At 39.1% G+C, this 21,169-nt stretch overlaps 1 protein-coding gene across 12 annotated transcripts in view; it reads left to right on the forward strand.

The window, feature by feature from the left end:
- Positions 1 to 15,068, forward strand: part of LMO3 (LIM domain only 3) — a 63,743-nt gene extending 48,675 nt beyond the window's left edge. For all 12 annotated transcript variants that reach the window (XM_085569928.1, XM_085569931.1, XM_085569927.1 and 9 more), the window contains 2 exons: positions 1,847 to 1,972; positions 10,622 to 15,068. In XM_085569928.1, coding sequence (XP_085426054.1) covers positions 1,847 to 1,972; positions 10,622 to 10,727 — 232 coding nt within the window. In that variant the 3' untranslated portion in view covers positions 10,728 to 15,068. The remainder of the gene's footprint in view (positions 1 to 1,846; positions 1,973 to 10,621) is intronic.
- Positions 15,069 to 21,169: the final 6,101 nt, after the last annotated feature.

Raw genomic sequence — 21,169 nt, forward strand, 5'->3', positions numbered from 1 at the left:
CTCTCTCATCTTTGTGTTTAAATGTTGCTGTTGTGTTCAAGCCTTAAAGCCTGACTTTCTCTTTAGCACAACCACATGGAATACCAGCACTGTGCACCTACAGCCCCTCTGCAGCCTGATCTGCTTCCCTCACACAGCTAAACTGCATCATCTTCTACACAGATGTGCAGGAAAAACAGAGCCAGAGCTGTGGTATAATCACCTCCAACACTAAGCCAGCCCACAGCTCTGGAGGGCAACTGAGCCTTGTGTCCTTCTTGCAGACAAGGAATCAAAGTCAGGGATTTAGACAACCTCAGTGAAACCCGTGTGTGGTGGAGATAGAACTGGAAGAGAGTGTTTCACAAAAGGAGTATTTCTAATCTGCCTGAATAACCTATGATTTTAGTAATCGGACCTCACAAAAATAGAAGTTGACTTGAGTCATTCTAACAGGAGCCCATGAGGATGGCTTTGTCCCAGCATTTCTCCAAGTGATCTCCAGCGTCTCAGACAGGAGGAAAAGGGTCACAACTGCTAAATTAAACAGGCACAGATTCTTGTAGGCAGCACACCTTAAGTAGAAGCAGAAGGTAAAAGGATTTAGAATTAAGTGGGATTGTTGGCAACCCATGAAATTCAGTAAAATGGAGGGATGTGATTAAAAAACTGTGTTCATTTTTATGTTACCAAACTGAATTTTCTACAGAGCACCTTTGAATTCATTAGTTTAGAACTGCTTTTAATTTGGTGTTTCCCTTGAGAGCCATTATATTTTTCTGCTGTCAGCCTGATGTTGAGGAAAAAAAGAAAAGTGGCAGATGTGGCGTTTTCATCCGGTGTGCTTCATAGTTAAAAACAGCATTAACTGCTATGCACAAGCAGAGCATTACTTTTAATAATCCATCACAACTATTAAGTCGTTTAAATAAACTTAGTTTCAAATATTGCTGCCACATAGAGCTAACATGTTTTTTCTTGTTCATTATAATCCTTCTGTGTCACAAAAGGATGTGTACGTATGTTGGGATTTTTTTTGGTGTGTTGTTTTTGTGTGTGTGTAATACACCCACTTGAAAAGTATTGAAAAATCTTCAGCAGAGAGAATTTAAAAAGAAAATTATATAGATGTCTGGCAAAACCAGCATTCCATATTGTTCTTACAGTATTTTATACTTCTACTCCTGATGTGACTATATATAGTTTACAGCCTCATTTACTTTAATGTGCTACCTGAATAACATAATCATAGCAATAACTACGGTATAGGGTTGTAAGGTGCATGAACCGCTAATGCTTTCTGACGATTTAAATGACTTGTTCATAAAATGTTCTTTTAATAATAGTGGTAAAGCTTTTAGCACTAGATGTCAAAAATGCGAAGAATGTTGGCTTTTACAAGTGTTATTTCTTTTCTAGCTAAAGTGTGTTTTAGTAATAAGCAGCACCAAAAGCCAAGGTTATGTGGCTCTCTCGTGCATGGCAGGATCTAAGAAGAAGACTCTTCCCACTTAATGCAAACAGTTTGACCTCTGCCTGCACAGTTATGTAACGTCCCTAATGTGTTTACTGTTTCTTTGTTTAGTTTAACAAGATGTTTCTTTTATCAAGAAAGGTCAGTATAACCTGCAGGAAAAAATAACATCACAATAGGTGCAATATTAGTCTGTCATAAAGCTCTCTTCAGCAAGGCTATGTCTTTGTGCTGCAAATTGGGCAGAGTTGAAGCACCAAAGGCCAGCCTTTCCAAAGGGAGGTGTGCTGGGAAGTCAGCCAAAGACCAGACTGTGGGGGGAAAGAAATAATAAATTTTTAGAAAAATTTAAAATATAGTGAATCAGAAATCTATTTCTTTCTGCATCTCCAGGTTATTTGGCGTTACAGGAAACTGTGCTGCCTGCAGTAAGCTCATACCTGCTTTTGAGATGGTGATGAGAGCGAAGGACAATGTTTATCACCTGGACTGTTTTGCATGTCAGCTTTGTAATCAGAGGTAAGAGAATTTCTTGGGTCTGCTCCATATGCTAACTGCTAGCTCGTCACTGGTATGGGCATACATTCCAAAGAGGAAACACCTGGCAAGACCTGGATGCTATTCCTGGGACTCATATAGAACATCTTTCATGACCTTGGCCAGAAAACTTTTTTTGTCTCTAATCCCGCATCAATAAAAAAGAATAATGTTACTTCCTCTCCTTCAAAGGGCTGTCTGTCAGGTTTAATTAATTAATATTTATAAAGGTCTTTGAGATCCTTTTCTGCAGAAGAGCATAACAGTACCATTTGTCATTATTGCATTAATTTCACTTTAATTCTTCATTTTTATCTCATGTATTTCTTTTAAAGTACACATTGTTTCTTCCTGTTGCCAGAACTGTAATAATTTAAATTTAAAAGGTGTTGTTCCCACCATTTCCTCTGTAGCAGCATTGGACCTCTTACAGTCCTATTTTTATTTCCATATCCAAACCATAGATTATAAAAATCCCAAGGATCCAAACCTGACACCCTGTTCTGAAGCATCACCCATATGGCGCAGTTGGAGAGCGAATGTCAAAAATGGTAAATTGTAACATCTGATTTCCTCAGAGGTGAATAGAGCCAAGTTTATACCAGCTACTCTCCGAGTGTAGCTGGAGATTTCACCGGGAGCCCCATTTCTGACTCCACCAGGAATGATAGCAGCTTTGCCAGGGACCTCTATGAGGTCTAGGAAGTGAGAGAGCCAATTATGTCCACTCCTTAATGTCTCCATTATTTTCAGTTAGTTTTCAGCTATTACATGGTCCTATTTAGCGTTTTATAGCATTCATATTATCTTTCATTTCTTCCTTTGGGAAGAAACTCAAGATATACATTTTTAGGGAAGCAATGAAAAATTAGGAAGATTATAGTCTAACATGACAAAGCTAGACACAGCTCTAAATAAGCTTTCCTAACTCACTTTGTCCTACAATGTATTATTTTTTAACATTGTAGTCATTTAAAAATCAAACATCCCTAAAGAACCATAAAATGTACAGCTGCTAATAAGTGTAGCACACTACAATTACGCTCTTTAAAAAAAGCCAAATTGACCTTTTTCATCATGTTGCATGGGAAATTAAAATACCAGGCAAGTAATAACCACTGCTTAAACTATATAATAATGCAAAGTAATTATAGGTTCTAATGCTATTTAAAGTCCTATATCAATTTTGTCTTGCCACAGAACTGAGAAGCTGAGCAAGGCATGCAGAGGCTCCCACAGTACCCATTTAAGAGGCACACACAGAGTGTCCTGGATTTCGTTTCCTAAACCCTTCACATCCTGGTTTTTTCCAAACCACAGTTCTTGTATCATTATTAAAGCCCCTAATATATTTCTGTTGTTCACTTCATTTATTACATGCCATAATGGGGCTGCATATCTTTAGTGTTGGTTATGCACAATTAGCACTTAGTTATTGTCTTGTCACTTCAGCCCATACAAGACAAACTCCTTTAATGTAAGAAGTCAGCTAATCTTCATCAGTCAAGCAAAGCAGACAATGTTTGTTAGCCGGAGTGCAAAAAATTTTCATCATAGTTAACACTCTTGGATCTGAGGAAGTGAACTTTCTTTTTATTCTCTCCCCCCACACCCAGCAGAAAAAAAAAAAAAAAAAAAAGAAAACCCAGCTCTTATGAATATTTTTAATATTCCTCTTTTACTGTTACAACTGCAAACTAATGTGCAATTTCACTTTGCAGCTAACACACATCGTGGTGTTCCCTGGGGCCGCTGATCCCCCTGGAAAAGTGGTTAGATGCTTCTGAAATGGAGCTTAACTGGGTTATTTAATAATTCTCAGCCTTTTTATTCCTCAGACTTCAATTTAATCTTTTATTTGATTTTTACTTTGCATGTATTTTGGGTAAAGGGTTGCTGAAATAGTCTTACAGGTGTCTTAGGCTGAGAACAAAAGAATGAATTTTCCTGAAATACAGTCTAGTTCATCTAGTGAAAACAGGGAGTGGTTCCAGGAGTTTCAAAGAATTTCAGAAATTCTCAAAAAGTGACCCTAATTCTGATTCTATTGCAATAGCTCTCATGGAGCCTAATAAAGCAGACTGCTTGTAGGGTTCCTTTCTTCCTCACAATTTGGGACTAGTGGCCCTCTGAAGAATTAATTTTGTTGTTTTTTACAAAAAATCCTATTTCATAGATGCTCCAACATAGCTCTTCTGTGGTTCCTATGGCAAAGCATCCTATTGACTACAGTCTCTCAATAATAGCTTCAAATCTTCTGGTTTTTGTTACTTGAATAACAATAAACCTCCACATTGTTAGGCACCTGGCCCATCAGCAGCTTGGGCATTTTTCAGATCTACTATGAAACCTTTTTTGTTCTCTTTTTGTGACAGAAAAATCTTGTCATTACCATTTCATTAATAATTTCTGTTGTCCTTTAAGATCATTTTTTCTTCCTCTGCTCAAGCTAATCAAAACCATACAGCAGATTCTGAATGAGGATGTGTTTATAAGTTTGCAGTTTAATTGTTTTAAGTTTCTGCTGTTCCTTTGTATACAAAATAATGTTATTGAGGGGCTTTAGATTTGCTTTTTCCTTTCACTCCTGCCTCTAATTCCACCAATATGTAATTTATTTATTGAAGAGAACATTTTTATTCACAAACAGATCAAATATATCAAAAAATCACCAATGAGTGTGTCAAGGCCCACCAGCTATTGCAGGACTTGTTTAGCCTTATTCCCCAGTTTCACATTTTCTTCCCCCATTAAATTTAAAACCTTTGGGTCCTTCTCTACAGTAGTTTTGCAGAGTATGTAATGCTCTCTGATTCTGTGTTTCACTTTCAGTTACCATTGACCATTCAGGTTTTTTCCTAACAGAATGCATGCAATGTTCATGAGAACACAGAATTGTTTCTTCAGATTGCACTACTTTGTCTTTGCCAACACTGAATTTTTTTCTGATGTTCTGGGCCCTTGCTCCTTCCATCTCCTTCTGCTTTTCAAGCCAGGTAATATTTATATTAGTACACATCTCACTGCTCCTTGGGGCAGCCCATCCTTTGGTCTTGCTATTGCACGACTCTCATATTCCTACCCTTTAAACAGCTGAGCCCAGAGAGATGGCTGCCCTTCTTTGCCTAATGCTCTTTGTCACAATTCAGTGATTTTTCTGTTTTTATGGACAACCTCACTGCTTGTTTTATTATTTTTGAGTACCTACAACTCACCATCCAGTGCAAGCCACGGTGTGGATGGTAATTAGGCTCCCTTCACTTAAGGGGACTTTTGTTCAAACATGCCAGTGCCTTTATTGGCCTCCTGAATGTGACTTTTTCAGAGTGAGAAGAAAAAGGCATTGTCTCACACACTGTACTCCAGGAAGACAGACTGTGGACACAGGCCTGAAAGAGAGCTCCTGAGCCACTAAGCCTGGTCCCCTGGTGCCAAATAGGCACTGTCTCCTATTTTCCCTTTCATAAAGCTATTCAGCTCCAGGATCTAATTGCTCCAGCCAGACAGTTTGTGAGATATTTCCCCCACATTTTTCTTGATACTGATGCTTAAAGCTGTAGCAATTTTTTTTAATATTAAGCTCTGCTCCTAGCCTAAAGGTTTTAGCATCCTCTTATCTCTCATGTCTCTGTCCAGCTTACTCCTAATTTGAAGTTTTTCCATCGCCTAAGTACCTGCAGAGCTTAGTGACAGTGAGCTTAATGGTGTGAGAGTGTGCCCCTTTCTTCTCTGTAAACACATTTTACTTCTCCTCAGAAGCCCTTCACCCCATGTTAACAATAACCTCAATATACCTAATTTCTGCAGAAAATTTAAAGGGGGGGGGGGGGGGGAAGGAAACCACTGGAAAAATAAACTTGTAAACAGACACTGCCTTTCACACTTTGTCAGGCTGCATGTGTGTGACTAACAAAATGGAGTGGAAAATCTTGCAAGTGGGCTCAGCTGTGTCTTTGGCACTTTTGACACTTTTGACTACAGCGATGATGTCAACCTGCCTTCGGCTTTCCCACTTCCCCGAGTCTGTGTGTCCTTCCTCTCACTCTGCCGGCATCTTTAGCGCCTTGTTCCCAGCTCCTGTGATATTTTCTCCCTGCCGTTTGAAGTCAGCTCAGAGTATGGCTTAAAACCCCCATCTGCTATCACTGAGAGGTGTTTAAATAGTCCGTTCTACCCTTCTATCTGAAATTGCCTTTATTTTAATAGAAACTGGACTAAAAATGGTTACATACTCATTGAAATTGCTGTCCTGATGTAGCTGTAAACACTTACCTCCAGTATAAACTGTAAAATGCCCTCACAATGCTGCCTTTGTTCTCTGTCAAGCAGGGGAGAGGGAATACAATGCCAGGGACATCCTTATTTCAAACACCAATATTAGATTTTTGCATGAGTGGTCATTTTATAAATTCTGCAGGCCTGAGTACTGCTTATCTTTATTGTATGTCTCAAAATTTAGAATACAAATTAACATATTGTCCACACCTGCTTTTTATAAAACACTACATGAAAAGCACACCAAGGTGAGGTTTGCCATTTGAAGCTGAACTGGGATTCTGTGTCTGTGTATTCTGGTGAAAATGTACAACTTCAGGCACAGCTCCCACTTTCCAACCTTTGAAATGGACATTTTGACAGAAGCCCAGACTTAATAAAGCACAGGTGTGGACTGATGAACTGTGGTGTAAAGAGTGGCTTTGTTCTCTTAGTGATGCACATAGATGAACGTTGATGTGAGTTGCATTGGAAGCTCAACATTTAAAAACAGAGGAAAGGGGATAAGCAGAGCCCAAGTCATTGATTGCAATAAGCAGAGGGGAAGGGTGTGGGTGTGGTAAGTCTGAACTGTCTCAATCCTCAGGAAATCAAATAAATGTTTCCAGATTTTGTTTCTTTCTAGAGCCACAAAGACCTGGCTTTACCAGAGGAGGCACACACGAAGCCATCTTCCTCCACAGCAATATTTCTCTTGCTTTCTTAAGTAGTCTTCAGTACCTTGACACGTCCTGTGATTCAGAAAAGATGACAGACAGCAGTGAGATCTCCTTAGATATCTGTACTTAACAACGAAAGAGCTACTTCTCAAAATAGAAGTTTTATTCTTCTTGTGATTAGTCTAGGCACACCTTCCCTTCCAAACAAGGTGATAACAGAGGTCATTTTGTAATATAAATGGCCTTCTTTTTGCCAGTGTAAAATATGACAGGGGTTCTAGAATGTAGGTTAATTATAATGGTCATTCTACTAATGTCACAGTCGTGTCAAAAGTACTATTATGAATTTATGGTGCTCAGTCCAATCTGGCATGATAATGCAGCCTATTGTATATTCTTTCCTGTTCATCTTGCATGCCTATTAAAAAAATTGGGTGAGGGTTTTAGGGAAGGCTGAAGACTACCATCTGCCTGCTAGAAGAGTAATAATCTTGCCTAATTATACACTCCTAACACAGTGGCATCTTAATATGCTCCTCGACTCCGTTTAATATGTGTGCCCAAATTGTGCCCTGATTTACATCCTATGCCAATTCCATAAAAAAAGTGGGAGGCTAAGCTTCAATTTACCCTCCCATTTTAAAGCTGAGCCAGGTTTAAATTTTGCCGTGTGCAAACCCAATGTGTAGTGGTTACAGATCTTTCACTTCAGGAGAGGCTAAATCTGGTTTTGAGAGTCAAATAAGGTTGAAAGTGTGAATGGCCAAAATTCCTCATACTTCATCTGTCCCATTGTACCTGGGAGCCAGCATGCCAGGATTATAGGTTTTTCACCTTGTGGTTACCTCTTTGACACTTAATGAGTGCACAATTCACACATTTAACTCCCAGGGGCCGACACAAGCCAAATATGCTTGTCACCAAGCTTGCGTGATATGAAAACTGATTCAGAATTTGCACCCTAAGCATCAGGAGCACCAGGTTTCCCCCAGGGCACAGGGGACCGTCCAGAGGATGCCTTCCCATGCAGGCAAACCCCAACCCCAACAGGTTATCAAAGGGACAGGCCACTAGCAGCCTCTCCCCAGGACAGCTGCACACTGGGAACACAAGGGATCTGTGGAACTGTGTGTGTGTTTGAAGCCACTGATGCATAAAGCTGTCCCATGCCATGCAGGCACAGGTAGAGCACTTCTGGCTCCACATATCAACATTGCTAAAGCAAAAGGCATTGACACTTTTTATTGGGAAAGGCATCCTGATACTCCCGTGTAGCCCATGCAGTTTAATTCAAACTGCTTCGCTCCTCTGAGGGCTGAGAAATAAAATCCTCTAGCCAGGACTTTGCTGCAAATGATGTTGCATGGAGCCACACGTGTTAAGTATTGCCATGCAAGCGAATTGCTCTTCAGCAGTGTGTTTTTTTGTCTACTAAATGCTTTAAAAAATTTAGTTTGCTAAGATCTGTCTTACCCTGGAACAAAAGGAATACACACAGCTGAGCAATGTTCTTGGTTCAGACTTTGTGTTTTCTGCTGGGTGTAGAGGTGGTTTCATCTCCCACTGATGCACTGGCGGATTTTCTTTGGTTTTGGTTGATTTTAAATAAGACTTCTTTGGGAAAAACAAGCATTTCATGTTGGCACTAGTTACAACTCTTTCACCTAATCTTGTAAGGTGCACAAAAGAATTTTTCTCAGCATTGCTGTCAATGGACAAAAATACAAAAGATGGAAACTAGAAAAAAACACCAAAGAACAACTTTTATGTATGAATTCTTCATTTCAACATAGCTACTCAAAATCATTTTGTCTTGTTAATAGCCTAGTATACTAGGATTGGGGTGGGAAGAATAATAGGAACCTTTACAAAAGAGTGTTAACCATAAATAAAGATTTTGGGATCCTCCTATAATCTCTATTTTCAATCATCATCAGCAGCAGGCAGTAATCCTACAGAAAAAAAAAAATCCACAAATAAACAAACCAATTTTCCTTTAAGAGCAAAGCTAATTCTTTTCAATCCACTTTTTTATTACACTATTTTCCCTCTATCTATTTAGCTAGCATAAGGATAAATTTCCAAAGCTACCCAGTTGGAAAATAAATGGGTTCACTGTTTGTCTAGCATTCCAATCTTCACAAATGTAAATCAGTCCAACTGCTACTCATTTATACCTCCAACTTCACAAAACATTAAAGGACTGCTTTCCATACACAATTTAATCTGTAACAATTCACCAAGATTTCTGCTTGAACATCATTAGAAATTGACTATCTGATAAAGACAGAACACGATCAGGGTCATGTGGGTCAACCTGTGTCGTTTATGGAGTTTTACTGGGTCAACTCCAGCAGGCACCACTATTTGAAGGTTAAATTGTTACAATTAAATACATATCCAGCTATTCCCATAGTTACTCTGCTGTTAAATCTACCGTAAACAACACAAGCATTTATATCTGACCCTAATTGTGTCCAAGATGTCACCATTTGGAAATTATATTAAAAAAAGGACATTATAATCTGTTACACATTAAACAATACTTCATGTACTGAGATCCATTGTAGAGCAGCAATCCATAATTAGCTGGTAGAAGCTGGTATCATTTATTCACATCAGTGTTAGGGGGTTCATTTAGGTTACTTTCTTTCATTTTAATTGCAATAAGGCAAGCAGTGCCTCCCAATATATTTCATAGCTGGAGAGTTCACTACAAACAAAGCCATGTAACCCTGCCAAGGCAGTCACTAGGGAAACTTTCTTCTGCATTGTCCCCATTCACTTCTCCCCAAGCATCTTTCCAGAAGAATGGCTTTGTCAAGGGGAAGAAGGACTTCAGGGTGTGTCAGGGAAGAACCCTCTTAAATTCAAGCATATATTTTTAGCTGGGAAATCCTACTTTACTGGAAGTTTGAAGTCAGCCAGCCAGGAGCATCAACATTTCGTGATTGTCCTGCTCATCAGAGAAAAGCAAAGGAAATCTCTCAGTGGTGTTTTGCAGCAAACAGATCATTCTGATGCACATAATACTGTAACAAGGTAGTTGCATTGATACCATGAGAGAGAGAGAGTAGTTAGCTGAGTAACTAAATTTGTAATCAACTCCTATAGGAAAAAAGGGAAAAGGCTTTTTTTTTTTCTGCATGCCTGCGTGTCTCTGGTTTACATATGCTTTACAGTGAGTGTAAAGTCGTGTGTGTGCTAGAAGCAGTTCTCAGAATCACCATCTTAAATCAAATCTAGTGAAATATCCAACTGGAACAAAACAAAAAATTCTTACTAGGACATGAGGCAAATGCAAGATATCTCAGACAAGCTTTCCTGTGGGTGCTTTGCTATACTTTATCTTCCTTCTGGTTTGCTGGACATTTACTTTTCACTTAGCTCAGCAGCCTGAGATATTTATTGTGTTTTTAGCTATGTGCCAGTGACCTGATCCAGGACTCCCACAGCCCACGGTGGGCTTTGAATGAGGGCTTTGGCTGGGGAAGCAAAAGTGCCTGAATGCACTAGATTTTATTGAAAACACAGGATTAATTGTGGCAGCAGGGCAATTCCTCTGCTGGGCTTTCTCACACACACAGGTGGGTGCTGTCCAGCCAACACTTATTCTACAACCCTCACCTGTAAGCCTATATCCCATCATTTACCCTCAAACTCTCTTTTTCTTTTCTCTTTATTATTTTAATTTCAGATTTTGTGTTGGAGACAAATTTTTCCTGAAGAACAACATGATTCTGTGCCAGACAGATTATGAAGAGGGTTTAATGAAAGAAGGTTATGCACCCCAGGTTCGCTGATCGGATGCCACATCATTAAGAATAAAAAGCACTATGTTCTTTTATCTTTTTTGCTCAACATGTATATAAGAAATGACACAGGAACCTACTGAATAGCATAGATATAGGGAGACAGAATGGTTGCGTGAAATAAAAGGCGGACTGCATCTGTATGTAGTGAAAATTGCTCCAGTTCAGAGTTGAATGTTAATTAAAAAGGTACTGTATATACAGCTGGATTCTTTTTGCTTGCTCTTGGGATTTTCAGTTTGTTTGGGTTTTTTTTTGTTTGTTTCTTTTTGTGTCATTTGGCATGAGATGTTTATTTTGGACTATTGTACATAATGTATTGTAATATTTGAAGCACAAATGTAATACAGTTTTATTGTGTTACCATTTGTGTTCCTGTTTGCTTCTTTGTATTGTTGCATTTAGTACAATCAGTGTCTAAACTTACTGTATATTTATGCTTTCTGTATCTACCAGCTATTTTAAATGAGCTGTATCTTTCTAGTAAAAAGCATTAAAGAGCAAATCCCAACCATTATGCTACACTTAGAGCTTAAGAATACTGTTTACATTAAAACTATTAAGAAAACTAATAACTAGCAGCACCTGCTGCTAATGATGCTATGGTTAAGGATCTATCAGCACTTCTCTTATAAGCCTCTATTTTTCAGGGGTTAAGCATCTGCTGTTTAATTGCATGGATTTTCCTCAAAGAGCACTTTTATTTTACTACAAAATTTTGAAAAGTAAATCTGACTGGTTTGAGCTATATTATAAAAGGTGCAAAAGTTAATGATTTTGGGTGCTGCTTTTGTGCCCCTTAGGCATTCCAAATGCCTGGATTTGATTTTTAATTTAGCTGGAGAAATTAAGCCCTAATGCAAACCAGTGCCTCTGGGCATCTTATTTTTTATATATATATATATACATATATATATATAAATATATATGTTATTTTTCTCAAATCATTAATTTGAGGGAGGGGAGGCAAGGGAGAAGATTTTTCTTTATATGCATTTTAAAGAAGTCTTAAAATTTGAGGGGTCTCTCTCCCTCATCTCCCTCTCTCTCTCTTTCCCTTTTTTTTTTTTTTAATTTTTTTTTTTTTTTTTTTTAATCAGGGCTTAACCCTAATATATTTTCTGGGGCTGCGTCCTCAACAAACCCTGGAAAAAAAAAAAAAAAAAAAAAGTGAAAGTAGAAGGCACTGCAAACAGCCCCCTCTGAGGGTCTATTTACACTAAGGAAACGACCCTGAGCTGACACTGGGAGAGTGACTGGTTGCTAATTACCCACCTCTGCGAATGCTGAAGGTAATTTAAATGCTGATGTGGATGGGACAAAACTTAGCAATAGCAAGCGAGAGCTAACCACACTCGACTGCACAGGTACCTTGCTGTCCATGCCAACATCCTACGGGTTTGTCCCATCAATACTGGCAATTAAAATCCTTTTGACAGAGGTGGAATTTCTGCTGACAGCTCCTGTTGGCAATCAGTCCGTTTTCTAGGAGAGGTGGACTTCTTTTAAAGCCATGAAGCTATTGCATCAGCAGGACGTCCCTAAGTGCTCACACCCCTGACAGAGCTTACAGGTGTTTGGCAAAGGAAAGCAGGATGAATGTTTAAAAAGTTGTTCAATGCATATTTATGTCTTATCTGTTTGCCACTGTAATCTAGCTCACCGGGAAAACAACCTGCGTTAAAAACACACAAACAGCAAAACAGTATTAAGAAGAAGAAGAAGAAAAGCCAACAAGAAACCCACTATACCCTATGTTGTTATGAAGCTAAGCTCTTGTTTTTGTTTCGAGTATGAACCCATGACTCTGTTCAAGTTGACTGCTGTCCTTCCCTGCTTCTCCTGTCCTGTTGCAGTTTCAGCATGTTTTTGCTGGGGATGGTCAAAGAAGTTTTGTAATGCAGTGGGGAAATTCCTTAAGTGTATGGTAAGAGCACACTGCACAGTGGCTTGACTTAGAAATAGATATTTAGTTTTAATGACTGCTGTTACAGTGTGTTTTGTTGTTGTTTTTTTTTTTTTTTCCTGGCTGTGAACCCTTTTGAAAATAAGCATGGCTCAGAAAACTTGACTGACTCATACAGGACCAGAAAGAAATGCAACAACTCCTCAGGCTGTTCTTGTTAATTAGAAGAAATAGCTCCACATAGTTTTTCAAATTAAATTTAGCCCTCTTATGTGGACTATCTTCCTTCCTAACCTTGAGCACAAGTGTCTCTTGCACTCCCTTCCCCAGTCCCTTAATGTCTTTGGGATAACGAAGCAGTTGGTGTCAGAGGTACTATTAGGTTCTTACAGACCTACTGCAGTGCAATAAACAAGCTGTCCTTTCTGTGAAGGTCAGGATGGACAGAAAGGGAAGAATCATATTATCTTGTTTTGAGCCAAATTTCAATTTTCTCCTCCAGCCCCTCCTGGGTCTTTCCATTAGAAATCAGGAAGATCTCTCTTCTGCTTTCCAGTAGTAGGCTGCAGAAAGGATAGAAATCCCTGCTTCAGAAATAAGAAAGAAAGCTCCTTGGCTCTGCCTTTGACTCCCTGTAAGCTTGGGCATGTCACTCAGCTTCTCTGTGCCTCAGTTGTCCCCATCTGTCCAATGGGGCGAATGGATACAGTGCTTTTGTAAAGCATTTTTGGCTCTTCAGAAAACCAGCAGCCTTGTGGATGTTATGAGCAGCGTTAGGATAACCTGGGAGGAGCAGAGCATTCCCAGGAGGTAATCACAGGTCTGAGGCAGGAAAGCACCAAAACCAGCTCAGCCTGAGGAAGGCTTGGCTGGAGATGATGGCAACTAAACGCTAGTAGTGCTGTAAATGCTCAAGGAATTCTCTCATTCCCACAAAGTGCCACTGCTCAGCTCTTTATGGAGCAAATGAAGAGAGGGAAATGGGAAAAGAGCGCCTCGTTACTACATGCTACATTGCTCATATGTTCATTTTGTGACCTAGGCTCAAAAGTGTGGAAGAGGAAGGTGGTCCTGCTAGGAAGACAAAAAAAATTGTCTCACCATTCTATCAATCTTAATTGATGCAAGGATGAAGAAATATGGATATGTTTGCAGTGTACAATGTTGTGGCGCTTCTTTGAGCACTTTATGCTCATCTATCTTCACATACATATCTAAAATTTGTATGTAGAGGATACAGAATACATTTAGGTTTGTTGTAGGTCAAAGATCAATTACACATTTTCCTGTATTTCAAACTTCCTTCTTGTCTGGCTGTTAAAATAATGGCTGAGAGTTGAAATATTTAATGGAAACATTTACAACTCCAGTAAAGTATATCATCATAAGTCAATACTGGAGTGAGATGATCTACCAGGCCACTTTAGTGACCATTTTGACAGAGGTCTAGACCATTCCTTTGGGTTGCTTTTTTGTTATCTGCCTTGGTTCTCCTTCTCCATCACTGTGTGTGTCAACATGCTGTCTGCATCCAGCAAACCACTCTGATAGTGACCCTTATTCAGTGTATTTGCCAGGCAGGAATGCTTCCACTTGTGCCTCCCATCTTTAGCTGTAGATATTGTGAAGTTTAGCCAGACAAAAATAATATCAATATTTTTTTTTTTTTATCTACTACTACAATCTATTTGGATGGCTGTTTTTGTGCCATGTGAAAAACTTAAAATTATCAAACCTTGATTTTTCAACTGTAAAAAGCTTCTCTGACAACTGCATTCTGCTGTGTCTGTTATCTGCCACAACTGGTGATGGATCAAGACAGCCTGGATTTGGCAGAAACAGTGACCAGGACTAAAAGTTGATCTATTTCATTATTGTGTTTTTCTATCTTCTGGGTTGTTTGGTGGTTTTTTTAAAGCACACTTTCATGTTTTTCCTATCCTCCCAAAATGTTCAAATTTTTGCTCACGTAATGTAAATAGATGAAAATCATCCAGCAATCCCTCAAATGTTCCTAATTGCCTACACATAAAATGACTTGGGGAAGATACATTGAAAAATGGTCAGTGAGAAGGGAAACTGAGAAAAAGTAACAAACAGGGACTGTGGCAAGGTTTTGACTGTATAGATTTTAAAGTACTCTAAAGGTTTTTTTCAACGTAATATGCAGCAGCTTCTTATAATTTTCTCAGCAGTAGGTAGTTTACAGTCATCTGTACCTAGAACAAATCTTGTCAAAAATGAAGGTCTGTAGTGATTGCTGGGTATAATTTTATACATTTAGCTGATTTTTCTGAAAGCTTCCACTGTGCTGCTGTTGTCAGACTAAATTATCAATTTAGCCATTTGTTGTTCAATGAATAAAAAACTCCTATGGCATTGGAGATGTTGTGGTTTCAATAAAGCAAAAGCTTTAACAAGTGAAAGTATACAAAGAAAAGTGTGTACTGTATATAAGAGCAGTGTTTTTATTCCTTTAAATACCATTTTAGATTTTAAAAAAGCCAATTACATATTCACTTAACACATTCCTCCTACTTCAGGCCAATGATGCAGTCCAAACCTGTTTACTGCTCAGTACCTTGGAAAATGAAACCAAAATACAATATGTACAAGGTAATAGGCCATTAGCACAAACATGCTCCCAGTAAAAATCCTTTGTGTAGGCACCTTTCTAAAAGCTGCCAATTGTGGCTGATAGAAGTATTATAAAAGAAGTGATTTTAATTCTATTTAAGGCATTAAAAGCTGAAGAGTATCTGTTTAAAGCATTAAAGTAAGAGCTGCATGTATCTAATACCTTTTAAAATGCCCTTCTGCTGATTTATATTCATCCTGAACCTGCTAATAATGAGTATACATAAGCAAATACCATCTTCCACCTATTCAGCATGTCATTGATATGAAAGCCCCAGAAAATATCTCACGCAATCAGTGTGTTCAGAGAGTTATCTAGCACAAATTACTCATTAACTCAATAGCACATAATAAAAAAGAACATCAATTAATTAATGAGTCACCCTCAGATCACTTTGATTACAACACAGCTCTGTTGAAACAGCGGTTATAAATGGAGCTGCCTCTCTTTATTCATTGTTTGCAATTGGCCCATTATTTTGCAGAGACCAGTGTCATATTTAACACATGCCTGCAGGTAATTGTGTGATTAGTTTCATAAATGAAGATGCAGAGGGAGAACACGGAGTGCCTTGCTCGGCACCTGAGTCGGAAGTGAATGCAGAGCTCTGTGGCAGCCATGGGGGCAGCCTTTCTCTCCCTTCCCCTCAAAGCCTTCACTGCATGGCCCTGGTGACAGGACAACACCCAGAGCTAGTCCTGCTGACCTCTAATCCAACCCAAAAATCTCAAAGCCTTGGGAAAACATTCATGATTTGAGCCTCCCTCCTCCGTGGATGTCAGTCTCTTCTCCCAAGTGACAAGCAATGGGACAAAAGGAAATGGCCTCAAGCTGGGCCAAGGGGAGGTTTGGATTGGAAGCATTCTTCCACCAAAAAATGGGTTGTCAAGCACTGGAAGAAGCTGTCCACCATTCCTGGAGGTATTTGTGGATATGGTGTTTAGGACGTGGCTCAGTGGTGGGCTGGGCAGCGCTGAGTTAATGGTTTGACTCAAGGACCTTAGAGGTCTTTTCCAACCTTAAAGATTATCCAGAGGAGGCCACACCACCAGCATTTCACAGTAAAGAGCACAGAAACAGAGAAATTAGGTGGGCTGCTCAGGTCAGTCAGTAAGTCTGCCTTCCTCAAACCCCACTGTTGGCATGTCTTGTAACCATCCCACCCCAGGCACTGTAAAGCTTGGAGCAACAATTCCAAACTCCTCTTTGATGCTCAGGGTTACCAAGGAGAGGCTGAACATCCAGAGTTCCATCGTGCCAAACTGTGTTTGGTGAATGTGAGCTGGGGAGGTGAGCGAGGAGGCCTGATTGTTCAGCTATTTTTTACATTTTTTAAAGGAAAGATGAATGAAAGAACACAAAGTCACCACCTAAAGTTCCTAAACTATCTTGGTTAAATGCCATTCCAATAAGCGTATAGTGTAATTATAACAGTTCCCTTAGGTAAGTAAGAAACATCTGTTAGTAACACATAGCAGGTGTTAGCAATTACACATACTGATTTTTTTAAAGTGTTTTTAATTAAAAAGAATTCTGTTTTCTGAAAAGGAGAGCATGGTAAGTCCAAACAAGCTTTTGTTTGTGTGGCTCTAGATCATGTAATATGCAAAACGATAAAGGTAAAATCAACTTAAATTAGCAAAGGTTTACACATTTGCCTTCAGTTTATTGCAATCAAAACCAAATTGGGACTTCACTGCATTATTGTAAAGCACATGACATTAGCATTCTAAGCAAGATCTCATCTAATGCATGAAATCCATACAGTTCATGTAAACCCTAAACACAACTAAGTAGAGCATTTGAACCTAGGAAGATTGCTATAGTTAAGTAAAATACGATAGGTATTGTAAGAGAGGGGAAATGTGCTAGGAAATTCTGTCTTCACAATCCCTTTGTCCCACTACAGGGAAGCAATGTCTAGATTATGTTAAAGCACAATCAAGCTACATTGTCAAATTACTTCGAAAAACTAGCCAAGAGCAATCTACATTTAGCAAAGTGATAGGCTGTGCCACTGAGAAATAACAAGCAAGAGCCACACTGGAAGGCCAACCAGTTAGAGGTGGTTTTAATCCAAAGTAGAAGATAACAACATGAGAAATTTGTTTCCCTGTACCAACATTCTCTTTCCATAGATGCTAAGATGAGGATATCAGGATGTAAATCTTGTCATAAACTTCAACTTCCATTTTATATGAACTAGGCAAGCAAATTAGTTGGCAGGGAAAAGAGAAAGAAGCAGCACCATTAGTACAGCCTATGGATTTGTCATTGTATCCTGCTGGGATCCAGGTTGTGCTTGTTTGTCATACACAAAATTTTGTTTCTTTCACAAAAATCTCTAGACTTCAATGTGGAAAAGTAGCCTTTTTGCATACAGTCTACAGCAATATAAAATTAGATTCTTTTTCTTTATGTTCTTTCCAAGAATGGAGGGCTCATGAGGAAACACATATATGAAATAATGGGCCTAATAAAAAAATAAAAAACCCTATCAGTAAACTGTTAGGCCAAAGACAAAAGTAGTTCATACGTACTTTTTTCATCTGAATACACAGATCTGGAAATGAAGGCCAGATTTTTAACATTTTTCTGCTTCCAGGAAACTTATGTTTTTTCCAGTGTTATCTGTAAGTATTTTTTATTCCTTATTCAAAATATATAACTTTTGTTTATGCCTTTTTTTAACATCAAGAGCAAAAAACTACTGTCAGTGGCATCCAATCAATATACTGCCAGTACTGGAACAAGCTTTCTGCATGAACAGAGTAAGGAAAAACCAACACAATCCTCCTAACTCTCAGAGTTACATTATGAGAACTTTTACGTACATAACACACAGCTTTATTGGCTATTCAAAACTGCAGTGTAAAATCCAGGTGTCCAGATCAGAAGTCCCACTGCTAACAAACACATGAGCAGTGAACAATAATAATGTACCAATAGCTAGAAAAGGATTTTGATTGCTTTTTTGTTCAAGTCAAAGCAGAGCATTTCAGTACTCCTTGTACACAATGCCTTTCTGGAGTGCAGTAGCCTTGTGACAATGAGTACATATTAATTAAAAATAAGGAAAAAGCTGATAAATGCCTAAAAAATGCCTTCAATTTAGAATGACAGACTCACATCTGTTCCTACAGCTCTCAATCACCACATAAGAGATAAAAATATCACCACTAAGACTGCAGCAGAAAGGAACATTTCTGCTTTGGCCTCCCATCCCAGTTTATTTTAGTGACATTGCAACAGTCTTTTTCTCTCCTTTCCTTTCAAATTCCTCTAAAAACATGGGAATCACTTTTGTCATGTCTTGTATGGCCTGCTGAAAAATCTGAAAGATCCTGATCTTGGAGCCTTGAAAGTCATCTGGAAGCAGCTCTGTGTAACTGAAGCCATAATGCACAGGATCATCATCTTGCTGGCATTTACTGAGAAAGAGAAGAAACACAGAAGTGCCATAAAATTTCAGGGTTGCAGTCACCCTTGCCTCGTCGTGGAGTATTGTAATAGGGAGTTTATAGAGAGGTTGGATTTTTAAGGGCAGGCTGGGTATCAATTTGGTCCAAAGTTTTTATTGTGCTAATGAACTGTAACAGCTCTAATCTATTTTTAGATGGTGGCATTTCAAGTCTTTCAGCTCCTCAGTTCAAGATCCATAATGTGGAGATAATACACCACTTTTCTACCTCACAGGATATGTGAGGGTAGTAATTGTGGGATTTTTCAATAGCACCAGCTGAGCATATGAAACATCAAAGCAAGAGAACAGCAAAATATACAAATTGTAGCTTAGGAATTGTCTAAAATCTCTAATTGATGGGAAAGTGCTGGGAAAAAGATTGCTCTGCCTTTACTTTTTCTTATCACAGTTCCAAACTACCTTTTAATAGCCCCTGACAGAGACAGCCACTTGGCTAGACAAGAACTTTGGTCTGATCCAGAATATTCTTCCCTGAGTTTCTGCAAGGACTAATACAATGAGAAAGAATGAGGCGAGGAAAACAATTATAATCTCTACAATTTATTTTCACATTCACGACTATTCTTCAGCAAAGCATATGCCAATTATGCCTGCCTACTTCTCAAGCCATTATTAATTGTTTGATTACACAAAACAGAGGTGCATGAGATGTGATCTGAAAGACCTGAAAGAGAGCAAATATTTCAGGCTAAATTCACAAGGAAGAAAATGTTGCAGCTGTAATTTATAAAGATGGTACCTTTAGCCCTGCTATGGCTGTGCTTCCTTATAGTCCCTAGCAAGAAGAAAACCAAACCAAACCAAACCACATCTTTAGTGTGTTTTTTTGTGTCCAACCTACTGCAGCCAAAGATCACTGGGAACAAACACGTTTTGGTTCTGTTGGAGAACAGGAGTAACCAGTGTAGCAAATCTTTTTCCTGTACTCTTTCACCTGGCTCTACCTTGCCCAGAGAGATTATTTAGTTCTGGTAGAAAACTATTACCCACAGCATCACCTAGAAAAGCAGCTTCTTCTGTCTCCCTGAAAAAAATGAAGCCTGTTCAAATTCAATTTTTTTCCTACCGTATCCACACCTCATTCTCACCCAAGCCCCAATCTGGCAAATCAGGACTCTGACATTTGCTCTCTCTTTGGTATTGTTCACAATTAATTAGCTAACTCAGACAGACAAAAAATCTTTCCATTACAGAGACTTGATTTGGACACATCTCTGATCAAACATAAGACCCATAAAAGGATTCTCACTAAAATCAGATTAATTCTCACTAAAATCAAAAGAGGTGCTGCTTGTGGCAGCAGCAGAAAGAAGATTTTACCTTTGGGAATAACAATGGGTAGCAGGAGGCAGCCCTCTGCCATTTTATATCAATTTTTTTTGCCACAGCCCTGGCAAATTTTTTCAGCTAGTCAAAGCATTCAGAGTGTCACAGAAGGTCTCTGAATAGCCTGGAAGCCATGGCATACTGACTTTCCCTCAACACCTCAGCCAAAATTTGAATGCAGAATTTGAGAGCTGAAAACTTACTCTGATAAGCTATCACGCCCCCTGATCTCACTTAAAGACACTGAAAAATGGTCTTTCTGGAGGCTTCTCTCCTGCATTCACATATCTTGCTCTCCAAAAATACTTCAGCCCATTAGGTATCACTATCCCCACACACCTGTGAATAGCAAAATAATCTATTTCTACAAGCAGCAAAGGAACACAGCAAGAACTCCCATTCAAAAATTAAGTACAATCAACACAAAAATGAGAAATTTTACTTTTACCAGTCTTAGAACATCATACCCTTTGAACAAGTCAGTTAAAATAAGGACTTCAAAAACCAATCTGTGGCAGATTTTGCTGTAGTAGATTTTTTCTGTCTGTAGGAAATTCCTCTGCCTTTGGCCATCAGTTCTCTACCCCCAGAAGACAATGGACAGACTTTAGGCATCGGTGGAGGTGATGAAGAAGGGATGGGACTCCCTGGTGCAGGCACATACCTGGCCACTGTTGTGATTTTTGGCCTCTGTGGCCACATGAGACAGACATGAGGGGCAGGCTGCTGGGGAGAAGGGAAAAATTCAGTGTTGCAGCCAACCTTGCTCCTCTCCCATAGCCCAGTAAGATACTTCATGGCTTCTCAGATGTGTTTTTGAGCCTTTCAGCCCAGATAGGCACAGCAGTCTCTCAAAATTTCATTCACAAGAATTGAAAGTGCTGGTAGCTGGGTATTTGTTACTGGTGCAAACTCAGAGGCTTATAATTGTTCTGGTTTTGACCTCTGGGTATTCATTTGGACCCTTTCTCTTGGAAATGCAGGTCTGCCCCTCTGCTTTTTTCCTACCTTTTACCACCCTTCCCTTTGTCTTCTCCCAGCCAGCCCACAACTCTGCCAGCACACAGTTAAAATGCTGA

Source organism: Lonchura striata, chromosome 1A (genome assembly GCF_050655825.1).
Source record: "Lonchura striata isolate lonStrDom1 chromosome 1A, ASM5065582v1, whole genome shotgun sequence".
Taxonomy (NCBI): Eukaryota; Metazoa; Chordata; class Aves; order Passeriformes; family Estrildidae; genus Lonchura; species Lonchura striata.